Source organism: Lytechinus variegatus, chromosome 2, assembly GCF_018143015.1.
Source record: "Lytechinus variegatus isolate NC3 chromosome 2, Lvar_3.0, whole genome shotgun sequence".
NCBI lineage: Eukaryota > Metazoa > Echinodermata > Echinoidea > Temnopleuroida > Toxopneustidae > Lytechinus > Lytechinus variegatus.
The window spans coordinates 31,228,068-31,243,295 of record NC_054741.1 but is presented as its reverse complement, the minus strand read 5'-3'; the positions used below and the strand labels follow the sequence as shown (position 1 = coordinate 31,243,295).

Sequence of the window (15,228 nt, the reverse complement as noted above, 5' to 3'; positions counted from 1 at the left end):
TGTGAGTGCAAAGGTCGTATTCTGCCTGTCAATGATTTTTTAATCAGCTCGGAACATTACAGTTTAACTTTTAGAATAAATGATATTTAAACAAGCTGTGCTTTTAGTCATAACATGATGTATCTCAAAGTTAAAATGTAGTATATATAGAAGTCCATTTACTACTTGTCTTCCATGTGGTACGAGTGATTGCATTATCATTTTTTTCAGATGCACATTATTTTTTGCATTTAGGCATATTGCAGGAAACACTTGTAGGCAAGTTTGTTCTCCATTCAAATTATAAGATTTGTAAAAATTGATTATATAAAAAGAAAATTTTCATTCAATTTGTATTTGTGTATCATGCGAAGAATTATAATAATAAAATGGGAAACATGGAATTGACGGATTGAGGATTGTTTTATTTCTTTAGCATTATTATTTTGCTTTGTACAATGGATTTGTAAAATGGCTATTACAGAAAGAGTTGCAATCAACCACAACTCTTAAAATCATATGCAACTTGATTTACAACCAATCAAAAGAGAGCATTCAGGACTTGCGCTTGATTTATGACTTACGTTCAAAAGAAATTCTACCTTCAACGGGCACTAGATGACATTTAAAAATTTCGCTTAAAGTGATTGGTTAACATTGGTTTGACTTTTAAAAAATCTGAGCTAGAAGGTCACACTTGTCACCTGTGTCTGTGATATGTTCCAAAAATGAAGCCCAGAAAAAATTGTGTTCGAAAATGATTATTTAGTGCTTCAAAAATTGAAATATAAAGTGACCGGAAACACCATCTTAATTTCATCCCATACACTTATGTGTACTATTTAGGTGTCTATAAGACGCCTATTTACAAAATCGAGGTTTGCCTTGTAGTTTTAGCTTTTCATTCTCAATAATGGTTGTTTTCAGGGTTTATTAGTTCTAATACATGCACTTGTACACATGTTTCATCTGGTTTGAGAATTTTTTAAATCGGCTGCTCACAAAGTTAAACAATACCTTTAATTTCACAAAACAGTTATATGCACATCCTGGTCAGCATGCAAATGATAGACTGATGACATCATCCACTTGCTATTTCTTTTGTATTTTATTTTATTTTTAAATATGAAATATTCAAATTTTGTCATGTCAAGTGAAACGATTGATTCCTCCCTGAACATGTGAAATTAGCATTGTATAATACTATATTGGTCAGTCAAGTAGGTCCTTATTGTCAAATCTGTATAAAAACGAAATATTGTGTAATTCAAAAAAAAAAAAAAAGAAATAGTGAGGGACATCGACAGTCTCATTTGCATGCCACTGTGTTGTGCATATCACTGTTTTGTGAAATATAAGCAAAACTTTTAAAAATGTCATAACTATCATATTTTAAATCCGATTTTGATAAAATTTTCAGCGTTATGCTAGTTTTATTCTCTTTTTATTCAATCAACATTTTTCTGGGGTGTACTTGCCATTAAAAAAAAAACACACTATCACACAGAAAACAAAGGAATGGCAAAGAAAGAAATAACACTGCAGTATAAAAAAATGCTCTATCTGCGTTTATTTTCATCTCTTAATATTACATATTTGCATGTCCATGAACATGTAATAAAGGACACATATTTACAAATTTACACATCCACTATACACAAAAGGCATATAACAAGTAGGCCAACACACATTGCCAATATATTTGGTGTGATTCTTCCAACTGAAAACTGAACTTACGCAAAGATGTCAACATGAATACAAATGTGATTTTTTTTATTCAACTAGGGCTACAAACAGTACGTGAAATAATGAGTGAAAACATTCATCCTTTTCTATTTGTGCAGTTCATTATCATGAGAGTCCTTATGGATCAACCAACTTACTTCTACCGAAAGCATGCATCAAAATTAAGAAATATTGAACTGGATGAAGAATTCCAAGCCTAGGGAAAAATAAGGATTGATCAATAGACCTACAAGAGTGATTTCAGGAAAACTGCACTGTTTGAATGAGGTTTGTAATCACTTTGAAATAGAAACGCACATAATGCATCATGTTGAACTGGTGTGGTCGACCAATCTCAAAAGATTTACATTAAGAAGTGACTCAAGAAGGGTGAAGCTTAATGCAGATGTGTTGTGAAATGCACAAACTAGGAATGGACAACATAAAGTTACAGATTTCAGTACCTTTCATGAAAGAAAATGAGAAAGGCAGATCAAGGTGGGTGTCTGTTCGCTTTAATAAAATCCAATAAGGTTGATTTACCACAATTGTGGCCACCAATGTGGGTAAGTTCAATTAGATGACAACATCTGGTCATGGGGGCAACATTCTCTGGAGAAGTACATTTTAGACCACCATTTGAAATTAGAGTCTTAAAGGTTTTACAGGGGAGTGTCTTTTTGATGTATTTTTTTTTCTTCCAAACATATTTTTGCTCTCACGTAACCTACAAACCTTGTCTCAAACCTGCTTTCACTCTTCATAAGTCTTTAAAAAAAAAACCCTGTGACTGCACTTTTTTTTACCATATCAGTATTCACATGTATAATTTACATTACGCTAGAAACATGGTTTCGAAAATAATGATGCACCCTTAAAACCGACATGTAAAGAACAAGTCAGTATTTTTTTTTCAACGAATTTAGTTAACCCAAATACTTGACATGTCAGGAAAATGGAGTTAACAATGGGTAGCTGGAAGACTTCCAACTGTTGGGCTAGTAGATTGAACAGTATAGTACATACTACTGCCAAAGATTGCTGTTTCATGCCAAATAATGGAATCTAACAAATTGTAAGTTCCTTATAAACATTTGTATGTTGCATTGTATTAGGTGAAATCACTCGCAAGGCTTCATGTCAATCACAAATACTGAAAATCTTACGATTGTAAATGACACCACATAAAACAAAAGGTCCATACTTTGTTAAGGAAAGGACAATCATTACTCCATCAGAAAATAAGTCTATATAGTGCATAGTAAATACATGTACAACAATATACTGCTAACTTTGGCAGGAAAATAAAAAAAAAGAAAAACATAAAATTACTTGCCATAACAAAAATAAACTACAACCAGCATGATAAAAAAGTTACTTATCTATGTACTTCTATCAATTATAATGAATTTGATTTGGACTTTCAATTTCATATTTACTAGATAGTGCAATAATTCAATAAAGAAAAAGACAGAGAGGATAGGGCATATCTTGCAAACTGAAGCAAGTATTGTTGGCAAAGTAAGTAATGCTCCCTCCAAACTTAATGTTTGCGTTTTTGGCAATCTGTAAAAAAAATACAATACCCCGAAAACCCAAATACCAAGAAACATTATAATTTATGCCATGGCTATATCATGGTTTGCTTAGCTATAGGTATACCATTCGGAAAATATTTCTATCTGATATTGATAATACAATGTCTATACATCATACTGTTGCTGCAACTAAGTCTAAATTAATGCCAAAACATGAGCAAGGAGTGAATTAGTCCACATTATTTTAAAAAAAATCATCAATTAATAAAAGTTAAGAAAAAAAAATTACTATATGAGCAAGCTCACTATTAGTAAACTGATAAAAATCATCCCGAATGCAGTACCAGAAAATTATACTTATTTTGAACAAAAATGAAACACAAGGAAAACTTGGGAGGTGTTTCACGGAGCGTGTGACATATTGTAATTCATGAACACTAAAGCTCACAATTGCATTGATGACGACAAGTAGTGCATGTCATTTGACTACTTTCTGACCAATGCAGTGATGTATTGTGCACTAAGTGCAAGAGGAAATTTAAGAGCACTCTTTGTAAACCAATGCTCTAGGATTGATACTCATTACAAGGCTCTCACTCTTTTCTACGGTTGCCAACCTGGCAACTCATGATATACTATAAGTTGCCCAACTGACAACCAAAGAAAAAAAAAATGAACATGTTATAAAGGACGATTAGTAACAGAACAGTACAAAAAAAAAATTCTGATTCTTGTAACCACATAGTCATTTTACGTTTGAAAGAATGATTATCAGTAGATATTGTTACAGTCACATAATCATCCCGATTGTTGAAGATCACCATGATCTAACTCATCACAACTAGAAAACAAAAATCGATAAAGAGAACAGGGACAATTATCATCCTCGCAGTCATCCCGCTGTACAAACACCATAGACATCATTGACCACGCTCACATTGTAATCATCATCATCAACGTCCACATGTATTATTTCAAGTGATGCTCCCCGATCCTCCTTTCAATAAGTAACAGGAGGGAAATATCTCATCCTGTCATCCGCTCGAAAGTAAACACATAAGTGAGTACCAGCTTTGACGGTACAGTACTAGATGACTGTAAGGCATGGATGGGTCATCTGGACCAAAGTATAAAGAATATATATCTCTGTAGGGATATGAGTCTATCATGATTGTGATTCTGAGGAGGATGCTGAAGGCTTCTTCTTAGAATTCTCTACAATCCAGGGGTGGGTAAGCACCTGTTCTAGTGGTAGTCTGTGGGCGGGGTTATGTTGGAGTAACTGGAAAGAGAGGGAAAAAAGCGAATACTTAAAGGACAAGTCCACCCCAACAAAAACTTGATTTGAATAAAAAGAGAAAAATTCAACAAGCATATCACTGAAAATTTCATCAAAATCGGATGTAAAATAAGAAAGTTATGACATTTCAAAGTTTCGCTTCATTTCACAAAAACAGTTATATGAACAAGCCAGCTACATCCAAATGAGAGAGTCGATGATGTAATTCACTCACTATTTCTTTTGTTTTTTATTGTTTGAAATATGAAATATTTTGATTTTCTCGTCATTGTCATGTGAAATGAAGTTTCATTCCTCCCTGAACACGTGGAATTCCATTATTTTAACATTTTGTGCTTCAGGCAAGGAGTTCCCAATCGTCAAATTCGTAAAAATTGAAATATTGTATAATTCAAACAATAAAAAACAAAAGAAATAGTGAGTGAGTGACATCATCAACTCTCTCATTTGGATGTAACTGGCTCGTTCAAATAACTATTTTGTTAAAAATAAGCGAAACTTTGAAATGTCATAACTTTCTTATTTTACATCCGATTTTGATGAAATCTTCAGCATTGTGCTTGTCTAATTTTTCTCTATTGATTCAAATCAACATTTTTCTGAGGTGGACTTGACCTTTAACAATTCATCTAGAAAATATTTATATATTTCATAATTTAAAGGAAACTTTGTCGAAGTAAAATCATTTGGGACCATAGAAATCTGTTTGACTTTCATAGGAGAAAATCGACTTAACATATTTACCTTTGTTTTTTTTTCTCTTTAACCATAAATTCTCCAATTTTCCTTCAGTTTAATCTTTACCTTTGCTGGATTGTTAAGGTAGGCTCAATCTCTTCCAAGATGTTACGTTATCAAACCCCTCTTGGCCAAAATCACAATGCTTAATATTTTTTATCTGGACCCTGTTGGTCCTTAACTGATTCAAGACCAGTCCCAACAATATATAGATCAGAGTATGTATGAACATGAACATAACACGTCACTAGAGATTGAAATTTGATCAAGTTTTCTCTTCTTGGTCTATTGCTTACCTGCCCACCCTGACAGCTAAAATATAGGGAAAAAATTAGATTTCCAGAATAGGAACAATATAAAAATTCCTATTCGATACTAAATCTTTTTAACAGAAATAGGAATACACACATTAAAATGGCAATTTCCCTCCCTGAAAATAGGAATGTGGACCGACCGACTTGTGTCCTGGTCCAAGCTTATTTGCATATTACTAGTCCCTTTGTAACCCTACTAAACAATGTCACTACTTTGACATTCTAACAAGGTATTCTCATTTACTCACCTTTTTGATGAGATCTCTGGCACCGGCGGTTACATAATTTGGGAACTGATACTGAACCTATAATCATGAAAGGGAAAAATAGATTGATCATATATTGATATAAGGAGAAGATACATTATAATCATCAGGATCTAGTGGATTTGCTTTGCACACTGGTCAGTGATTGATGCAGTGGAGTAAAAACATATGTATTCCACATGCATTACTCCCTACCTTAAATTATTGACATATAATTTTGTGTCAAATCATTTACGATAAAAATAATGCAAATTTGTTCTACTAATTTTTACAGCTAGCATTTATGAATGAACACGGTAGAGTATGTATGCATACTAGCTGCACTATAGAAATAAACTATCTTCATTATGATATCAGACTTTATTAGAACCGTTGGTCAGTTTGGCTACATACCCTTGTGATTCTACGGTAAGTCTCATTAGCACCCTCTGCTTCAAAAGGAGGCTTTCCGACTAAGAATTCATAGCAGAGTACACCTAAACTCCATAGGTCTACCTTGTCGTCATGCATGCGTCCCTCGATCATCTCAGGAGGGAGGTAGTCCATCGTGCCACATAGGGTGTTTCGCCTGGATATAGATCAATCAATTCAACTTAGGATCATCATGCAGATACCATGGAATTTGTAATGCAACATTATTCCTGCCCCCAATTTCTCTGGAGCCAGGAATGCTGTTGAGGGTGGGACCAAGACAGAGCACTGATTATGAAAACTGATAAGGATTATAAATAACGTTAGATTGGCTTTGTTTGGGTTAATGTGCAGATTTACATTAGAGTTAGTAGTCATAGCATTCTGAAGTCGGTTTGACATACTAGCATATGATTTTTCATTTAGGAGGGAAAGGGAGAACTTAGATTGTCTGAAACATATATTGTGATATAAGATTATGTAAAACTAAAAGCTTGGTTTACGTATAATTGAAGTTTCAAAGTAACAGAATTCCAATATCATTGTGACATCATGTAATCTTCAAGATTTTCAAGCAAGGTGCTACATAACTTTTTAGGAGCACTTGCCCAGTCGGGCAAATAAATTTTTAAATAGTTGGAATATGCTTGCCCAAAAACCTATTTCACTTGCCTGAAAAAATCATTGAAAAAAAGTTTTACCTCTTCATAAGAAAGTTTTGCAGTTTTGAAAACCATTGACCTTTTTCTCTCTTTTAACATGAACTGATCTACTTTGTTATTGCATTTCTTTTTCTAAAGTGATTTTATCTTGCCTGCCATGGCCAAAATTAAGGTCAATTATCACATTGACTCTAATTTGGTCATTCTACAGTTCGAATTTTGCTTGACCAATTCGGGCAAGTAGTTTTGGTCTTTACTTCAAAACACTTGCCAGACTGTTACTTGCCCCAGGCAGTCGTGCAAGTGCTTATGTAGCACCCTGCTTTTCAAGATTACCAAAGAAGAAGAAGTTTACCTTGATGAAGGAGCATGAACAGACCAACCAAAGTCAGCGATCTTAAGATCACCGAGAAGACCTAAAAGAAGATTCTCTGGTTTGATGTCACGGTGGATGACTTTCTTGGAATGGCAGTAATTTAGGGCATCGGCTAGCTCACGGATATACTGTCGAAGAAAGAGCAAAAATGCAAGACATATACCAATGTTCATATACCATGTACTTTTTAAAGAGAGAAATTGTTCAAGCTTGTGAGGTAAAATGTAAAAAACAAACAACCAAACAAATCAAACTGTAAAAAAAAAAAAGCACTCAATGCAATAGCATTTTGCAATAATGAATAGTGTATGAAAAATACAACATGCAAAACTTGTGGCTTGCCTATATATGCAAATAAGTGAGTTCAAAATTTGTAAGACCACTTTTTAATTCTATTTTTCATGGTGGACTTCTCCTGCAAGAATATCTATAGAAATGAAGAGAAAAAAATTAATCATTTTGTGAAAACCTTTATTTATATACTTACAGTTGCTGTTCTTTGCTCATCAAATCTCCCTACTTTCTGCAATTGCTTGTAAAGTTCTCCACGAGGAGCATATTCTAAAATTAAGTATACTCTACTGTCATCATAGAAATAACCAAAGAGCCTGAGAATATTGGGATGCCTGATAATGGAAAAGGATAACAGAAGTAGATATCAATAAATATACGCAAAAAAACAACAACACAAAACAACAAACTAAATAAAAAAAAGATGTATGGGGGAAATAACATTATTTCGGATAACAAGCTCCAGTGACATGAGAAGTCGACCTTCTATTAAACACAAGGTCATAAAAAATGAATGGGGCTTGTCAAATTGTGATGTAGATCCTAACCAAATGATTGGTTGAAACCCAACACATGACCACAGTCATTTATTAAACCTAACACTAACAGGTTAATTTGCTTTTGACTGGCACAAATGATTATTACTATTGACCAGTTATGGTTTTGAGATGAGGATAGGATCCACATCACTGTCTTATGAAACATATAATACACATGTATCAATTTGCTACTGAGGGCATTAGATTAGTTAAACATCTTTTTAACCAGGCGTGATAGGATTGTTCCAAAGGTACCCTGATATATGTTTTGATCCTTACTAATGTCCTTGATGTGTAGATGATCATGGATTTAAAATACAATCATCATAATTGTCCTAAAATATTAGCAAAATACCAAAATTGTTACACTTACAACATATTTTGAGGGGCAGAAGAAAGTTAAGTTGAGCAAATCAAGAGTTCCTGTTTTACGAATCTGGGCCTGGATACACGAAGGTTAGCGATTAATTGCTAATTTGAAAGAACAATTCTGATTGGTTCCCAGTCAGTCTACTGAACAAAATGTGCATGCAACAATGATCTTGATAGGCCATTTCATTTAGTGATTAATGACTAACCTTTGTTTTATGGGACCCTGATATGAATGCCAACGAACCATACAGGGTCACACAAATCATAACTTTCCTAATAGAATACCTTGGGTAAATTTGCCATGACTTTTCACAAGATATTGACTAATTTTTCTAAAATCTCTGTCGTTTTTTGCTTTTGGAAAAGATGTATTCAAATGACACAAGCTTCCAGATATTAACTGACCTGTATGAACCTGATAAAGCTTCTACAACCTACCTAAGATGAGACTGGATTTCAATCTCTCTCCTCAACTGATGCTCCACTTGAGCCTTCTGAAGCTGAGACTTAAAGAGCACCTTGAGGGCCACGATATACTTGGTCTGTTTCTCACGTGCCAGGTAAACACTCCCAAACTTGCCCTTGCCCAACGGACGACCAATATCGAAGTCTTTCAACTTCCATGATTTCCTGTGTAAAGATGAATTGTGAAAATAAATGGTAATTGCAATTAGAGAAGAGGCAATGAGTAAAAACCTGAAAACAGCTGATTAACTCCATACATATTTATAACAAAAAAATTGGTGTCTAGCCAAAATTAAATGTTTCATGATCATTCATGATTATCACAAGAAGCTTGCGACAAGGTTGCCACTCAGTCACGCTAAGCTTACAGTGGCAACCCCTGCAACCTTCTTACATTGCTATGTTATAGAAAATACAACTTTGTTCGTTGTTTTCATTGCCAAATCTTTTGCTATGTCCCATGTATTTTCTATGTTCATTTGTTTGCAAATAATGGTGCAGAAATCAGTAAATGAAATGAATGGTTAAATAAACATTATAGCAGAACTTGCTGATTTAATCTTGCATGACTGGTCCCGTATGTAATGCATATATATATCAACAAAAACATTTGATAGTTCATCATGCATTGTGTTTCAAAGTGTTAACATGGCTTACAATTAAAACTGTTCTTACTTCTGTTCATTGGGGTTTTCATCTTGTTTTCTGGTTTGCCCATGTCCACTCTCAGCTGGTTTGACAGGCTGTGTTCTGGCCTGGGCTGTTGTACCTCTGTTCAGAGAAGCAACCTGATAATAAAAGAAGACAAGATTTTAACAGTTAGTTTAAAATGTTCTCCCTGTGGATTGCATGAATTCAAGCAAAAGTTATTCAAAGAACAACTGATTTGAAAATGAAAAAAAAATGAAAATCCATAATTTATTGTTCGAAATAGACATGAAATGAAATACTCCATAAATTTGCTTTGCCCAATTGATCGTGGGCCCGGCAGCCGCTGTGCAGTGCCAGATCGACGACGCTCTATCCCTTTCAAGGTTCAATGTAAAAATCAATACTTCAAGTGGGTAAAAAAAGGTCTACCATATGTTACCAAGTTTAAAATAAAAGAGTGACTAGGCAGGAATATGGACAGTTCACATACAAAATTGGGAAGCTACAGCTGATAAATAATACCTTTTCATTCAACATGACCAATAACATACAGTTCTTGTTTACTGGGAGAATTTACTCAAACTTTGCCTATTCATTTACTTACATACTTATGGGCATTACTAACATTTTTCCTAATTTCAGGTTGGACATTTCACCATAATAATAAATATTCTCAATCTGAGCTGGATGGCTGTACATGTATGAAAGCTGATGAAAATATAAAACTTGAAGTGAGCAATTTAGTGCTAAATTCTACACTCACAGTGAAGTAGAGTAATCAATTGTAAGAAAAGGTACACAGGAAAAAAATAATTGTGTATACATGTGTAACAGCCCACAATTTGTAATTTCATTTGGAAGCAAAAAAAAATTCTTTTACAAATTTGCATGATAAATATTTGAATATTATAATTTCTTTACTCTTTGTTTTTTTTTTTTAATAAGAAGCTTGAGAGGTGGAAGGTGATTGATAGGAAGGGGTCAGAAGAAGGGTCCATATGGAATGTGGTGACAGGAGAGGACTGGGTAGGAGGTAGGAGGCCAGTTCCCTGATCATCTCCTTAACTCACATAGGAATTTTTAACAGTTGTGGCCTGAACAGTCACAGTCTGGGACTGGGACTGATAGACCGGCGGATGACCGACCGATGACCTAATGGCCTTAGTGGGTGTGGTTCTTACGTTTGAGCCATTTGGCTTAAGGATCCTCTTTGGTCCCGCGTTGGCCCTTGGTACACTAACAGGTGTCATGTGTGCCTGATGGAAAGATCGAAATTTGAAAACATGAATGAAAAGATCAAATCCCAAATGGAATTACACAAATTCATATATTAATCATTATGGAAAAAATAAAGGTTTCATTTAAATCCTGGTAGAAATCCCAAAGTAACTATGGAAATTCAAATTCTAAACAATTGAGACTCAATTGATAAGCACATTTGACTTAGTTTTCTTTAACATTTTAGCATGATTGATTCTACTCTACATGAAACATAAATTAAGAATGTTACACTACAATGTAACAAAAAAGGAAAAGAAATGGATTCCAATAATTTGGCAGAGACTAAAGATTAAAAACATACCCTAAATTAAACTGGACTTAAGTGTGTTGTCCAAAGTGTTGGTGTCATACTCATACTGTGATGATTTGTGTGCATAAAAAGTCAGTCACAGAGACACAAACATAATCTTATCACTTAGCTTGCATTCAATAAGAAATCAAGTATGTGCACATGATTGCACTTCAAATTTTATGCAACTACCCCCTAAGGAGTGCTTTTATTGGTTGAAACATGTACAAAAGAACAACATTTTGAAAAAAAAAATTTTCTTCCAAATTTACAAGAAGCTGGGAGGAAAATGGTATTGGTAAACAAACCTTCGATGGCATGTGGGCTTGAGAAGAATTCTCTTTGCCATATTCTGAAGTCATCTGTGTGAATAAAGAAATAAAAGACGTGTGTGTGTTATTGGTAAGACTGGTTTGGAAATGTCTCCATTAGTATTAACCCAGAGAGCTCTGGCCCCAAGAAGCGGGCAAGAGCCCAGTAGGTATCCATAGGCTGCCATAGGTAATAAATACTAACATGGGTACCTTCAAGGTTGGGGTACCAAAAACACCCCAAATTAAAGAAAAAAAAAAAGAAATCATACACCCACCTTGGATGAAGGTCTAACTGACTGCATGAATCCTGACATCAAGGCAGTAGCCAGATCCTAAAAAAGGGGAAAAAAGGCTGCTCATTCACTCACTTTCAAAATTGCAAACAAAACTGTCTGATCGATATACCAAGTGCACATGCGCAAAATAGACTTGGCCAAATTTGTGCATGTGCCCTCGGTAAATCGATCAGACAGTTTTGTTTGCAATTTGGAAAGTGAGTGAACGAAAGTGGCCCTTCATTCATGCAGTCCCTTTTTTCTTTCTTTATTGTGAGAGTTTTTTGTACCCCAACCTCGAAGTACCCATCTTAGTATATTTATTAACTGTGACAGCCTATGGCTATCTTCTGGGCTCAGGCTTGCTCTCGGTTACATTAGTACAAGATAAAGATTATTATTATAAAATACCGGTATGAGATTTCTCAATGATCCTGAGCTGTTAATATTTCTAAATGTGATTTGAACTGATGTTGACATGCCCAATCATAAGTCAAGTGGAGCACAGTCAATATTGGAGCCAATATTTTGAGGGTTTTTTTTTTTAAAGAATAAATATCTTCCATAATAGAATTTGTCATTTGGTATTAAATTTGAGTGACAGATTTTGGTGCTAATGCAATGTAGGCCGACTTCGAGCAAATTTCCCCATCAGAAATTGTTCACAAATGTCATGGCTAGTCTCTCGGTCAAATTTCGAGGTCAATAAACAATATATATACCCACTGCTTTTCCAAATGTCGCGACCTGGAACGACTGTATTTCACTTTCAGCTCATATATTGACGTTATCGTTAAAATTCTCAGTGAAAGTTTGGTGAATTTTATTGGAATAATGTGTTTGAACTTTGATATGATCAAATTCATGAAGTGTTTGGTATAAATACGGTCCACTACCATACAATTCACACAACCGGAAAAGGGAAAAACGTAGTAGAAAAAAGGTGTGGGAAACAGAAGGAAATGGCAATTATTATATTTTTTCCCACGCGGAAGCACAACTTTGTAGTTGTATGAAGAGAGAAGAACATCTCGTTTAGGTTTTTATTCTTTTAAGTTAACAAAAAAAAGAAGGGGAAAAACAACAATTCAATCATGTCAATTATATACCTTTCTTCCCTTTTCTCCTTTTTATTTTTTTCGTTTTGGGAGCGTTTTTGGGGGGCGGCGGCCATAAAGAAAGACAATGCCAACTGCCAATTAATTTAAATGATGGCCGAGCAAAATAAAAATTACGGCAACCAGGCATAATTGCATAACTAGGCATAAGTTTAACATCATTATCATCAACATTTATTACAACAACTTGAACAAGCACCACTGGCAGTCATTCATAAGCATGTCCAACATAACATTAACAAACCAACGGCATAATACATGGCAATGTCTTTCTCGGTCTTTTTCTTTAACAGTTACTATTAGGCCTACTATATCGCAATTCCCATTGAAAATTGCATGGGCATCATACTCATAGGGCATGCACTCTACACTACTAGTACTACAGCGGACCCGCACCGGCAGTGCAGTGCAATCTCACACACACGTTCACAACTACAATTCAATCAAGACTCAACCACAAAAAACACGTCTGTTTCTCGACTTATAATAATAATTACCTCGGAAATGACGATCTGTAATATTTGCTAACAGAATGATGAACTTCACTTGAAAAAAAAACCCTATAATATTGCAAATGATGGATATCTTGATAGGGATTTTCGCGGAAAACTCGATCACACAGCTCAATCAGTCAATGACAACAATGCGGCTGGTTGGTTTCCTTTTAAATTTCAAGCCAAAATCGCGCAACGCCATTGGCTGACACCGCTTCGTGACGTTTTTAGGGACTAGGTGCGACACAAGGCCTGATTAGATTTTTATAAGTTGAAATAACCTTTTTTTTAAACAATTTTTTTTTTCGGCATAAAAAAGTACTCCTATGTGTTTTTTTAAGATCGCATGCTTGATTTATTATTATTTATTTGTTTACAAATTATAATTTCTCCTATTAAAGCCTCATTTAAATTGGTTCACAATTCACACGATCATGATCCCGTTTTGACACAGATGTATACCTCTATGGTTTTTATTCATCACCAGGCGCGTACGCAGGATTTTTGAAAGGGGGGGGGGGGTTCGAGCTGATTTTTTTTTAAATCTCCCGCCCAGTCTCTAAAAAGTGATGAGCGGGGGGGGGGGGGGGTGATGATTTTTTTTTCAGCGCTGCAAATAAGACAATAACATTTAAGTATGTAACAGTGTGGTCATGACCCGCGAGCGAGCAGAAATGTTCTCGTTTTTGCGTTGAAAATATAACCTTTTTGTCAATAGTTTGTTGGTATCATAGTCGATGCTACATGTCCTTCGGATCGTAGCACTCATGATATGGCCTTGATCAGAACACTAGAAACTTGAGTAGTGGCGTACCGTGGGTCACGGCATTGGGGGGGGGGCACCAGCAAAAATTTTGAGTCACTTAGGGAGCGCGCGAAGCGCGCTCAGTTGTCAGGTATACTGACCTAATAGAGATATTTTATGGACATGCAGTGCCATTAAACGGATATGTATCTCACTGATTGAATAATGCGAGCGCAAAGCGCGAGCTGAAAAATTTTGATATTCAGAGCTAAAAAGGGACATTATAAGCAATTTTGTTTTAATCATGATACGTAACTGTCTCGCTAAACAAACAATGCGAGCGCGAAGCGCGAGCCGCAAAAATTTGATATATATTGACCCTAAACAGGGAAATTTTAAGGACTATATTTCAGAATCCATTAGGAGTATAAATATCTCACCATAGTCATCTAATGCTAGTGCCATCCTTTGCTGATTTTGTCAGAATTACTTCTAAACACAGTCATGAGGCACCTTTGGTAGTCATTGTAATCATTATCAAACGCATCTTACTAATCAAATACTGCAAGCGCGAAGCGCTAGCTGAAAATTTAGGAAATTCAGACATGAAGAGAGGTATTCTAAGGCGTGTTTGTAGGAATTCCCTAAGACCGTGCATATTTCACTAACCAAATGATGCGAGCGCGAAGCGCGAGCTAAATTTTTTTGTATATATTGACCCCAAACATAGATATTTTAAGGACTATATTTTTTAGGAATTCATTAAGGGTATACATAATTATCTCACCATAGTCATCTAATGCAAGTGCCAAGCGCTTGCTGATTTTGTTAGAATTACATCTAAACACATGAAGTACTTTTTGAAGTAATTGTAATCATGATTATCATATGCATCTCACTAATCAAATACTGCGAGCGCGAAACGCGAGCTGAAAATTATGTAGGAAATTCAGACCTGAAGAGGGGCATTCTAAGGCTTGTTTGTAGAAATTCACTAAGACCCTACGTATTTCACTAACCAAGTGATGCGAGCGCGAAGCGCGAGCTGAACATTTTTGATATTCAGATCAGAAAATTGACGTTTT

General features: G+C 35.1%; 1 protein-coding gene across 1 annotated transcript; it reads right to left on the bottom strand.

Annotated features, from left to right (window-relative positions):
* Positions 1–1,519: 1,519 nt before the first annotated feature.
* LOC121407846 (aurora kinase C-like) lies at positions 1,520–13,566 on the bottom strand. Its single transcript, XM_041599077.1, has 10 exons — positions 13,402–13,566; positions 11,506–11,559; positions 10,809–10,883; positions 9,652–9,764; positions 8,950–9,141; positions 7,797–7,935; positions 7,289–7,437; positions 6,254–6,428; positions 5,843–5,899; positions 1,520–4,524 (listed from the first exon to the last, which is right to left on the bottom strand). Exons 2-10 carry the CDS (start codon positions 11,557–11,559, stop codon positions 4,408–4,410), a joined length of 1,071 nt encoding a protein of 356 aa, XP_041455011.1. The 5' UTR covers positions 13,402–13,566; the 3' UTR covers positions 1,520–4,407.
* Positions 13,567–15,228: the final 1,662 nt, after the last annotated feature.

What these genes read in the sequence shown, in the direction of transcription:
- LOC121407846 (XM_041599077.1), bottom strand. Translation starts at nt 11,559, where the DNA reads ATGACTTCAGAATATGGCAAAGAGAATTCTTCTCAAGCCCACATGCCA. An exon ending in AAGCCCACATGCCATCGAAG is followed by an intron (nt 10,884 to 11,505) that starts GTTTGTTTACCA and finishes TCTTTCCATCAG; the next exon opens with GCACACATGACACCTGTTAG. An exon ending in GTTCATGCTCCTTCATCAAG is followed by an intron (nt 6,429 to 7,288) that starts GTAAACTTCTTC and finishes ATCTATATCCAG; the next exon opens with GCGAAACACCCTATGTGGCA.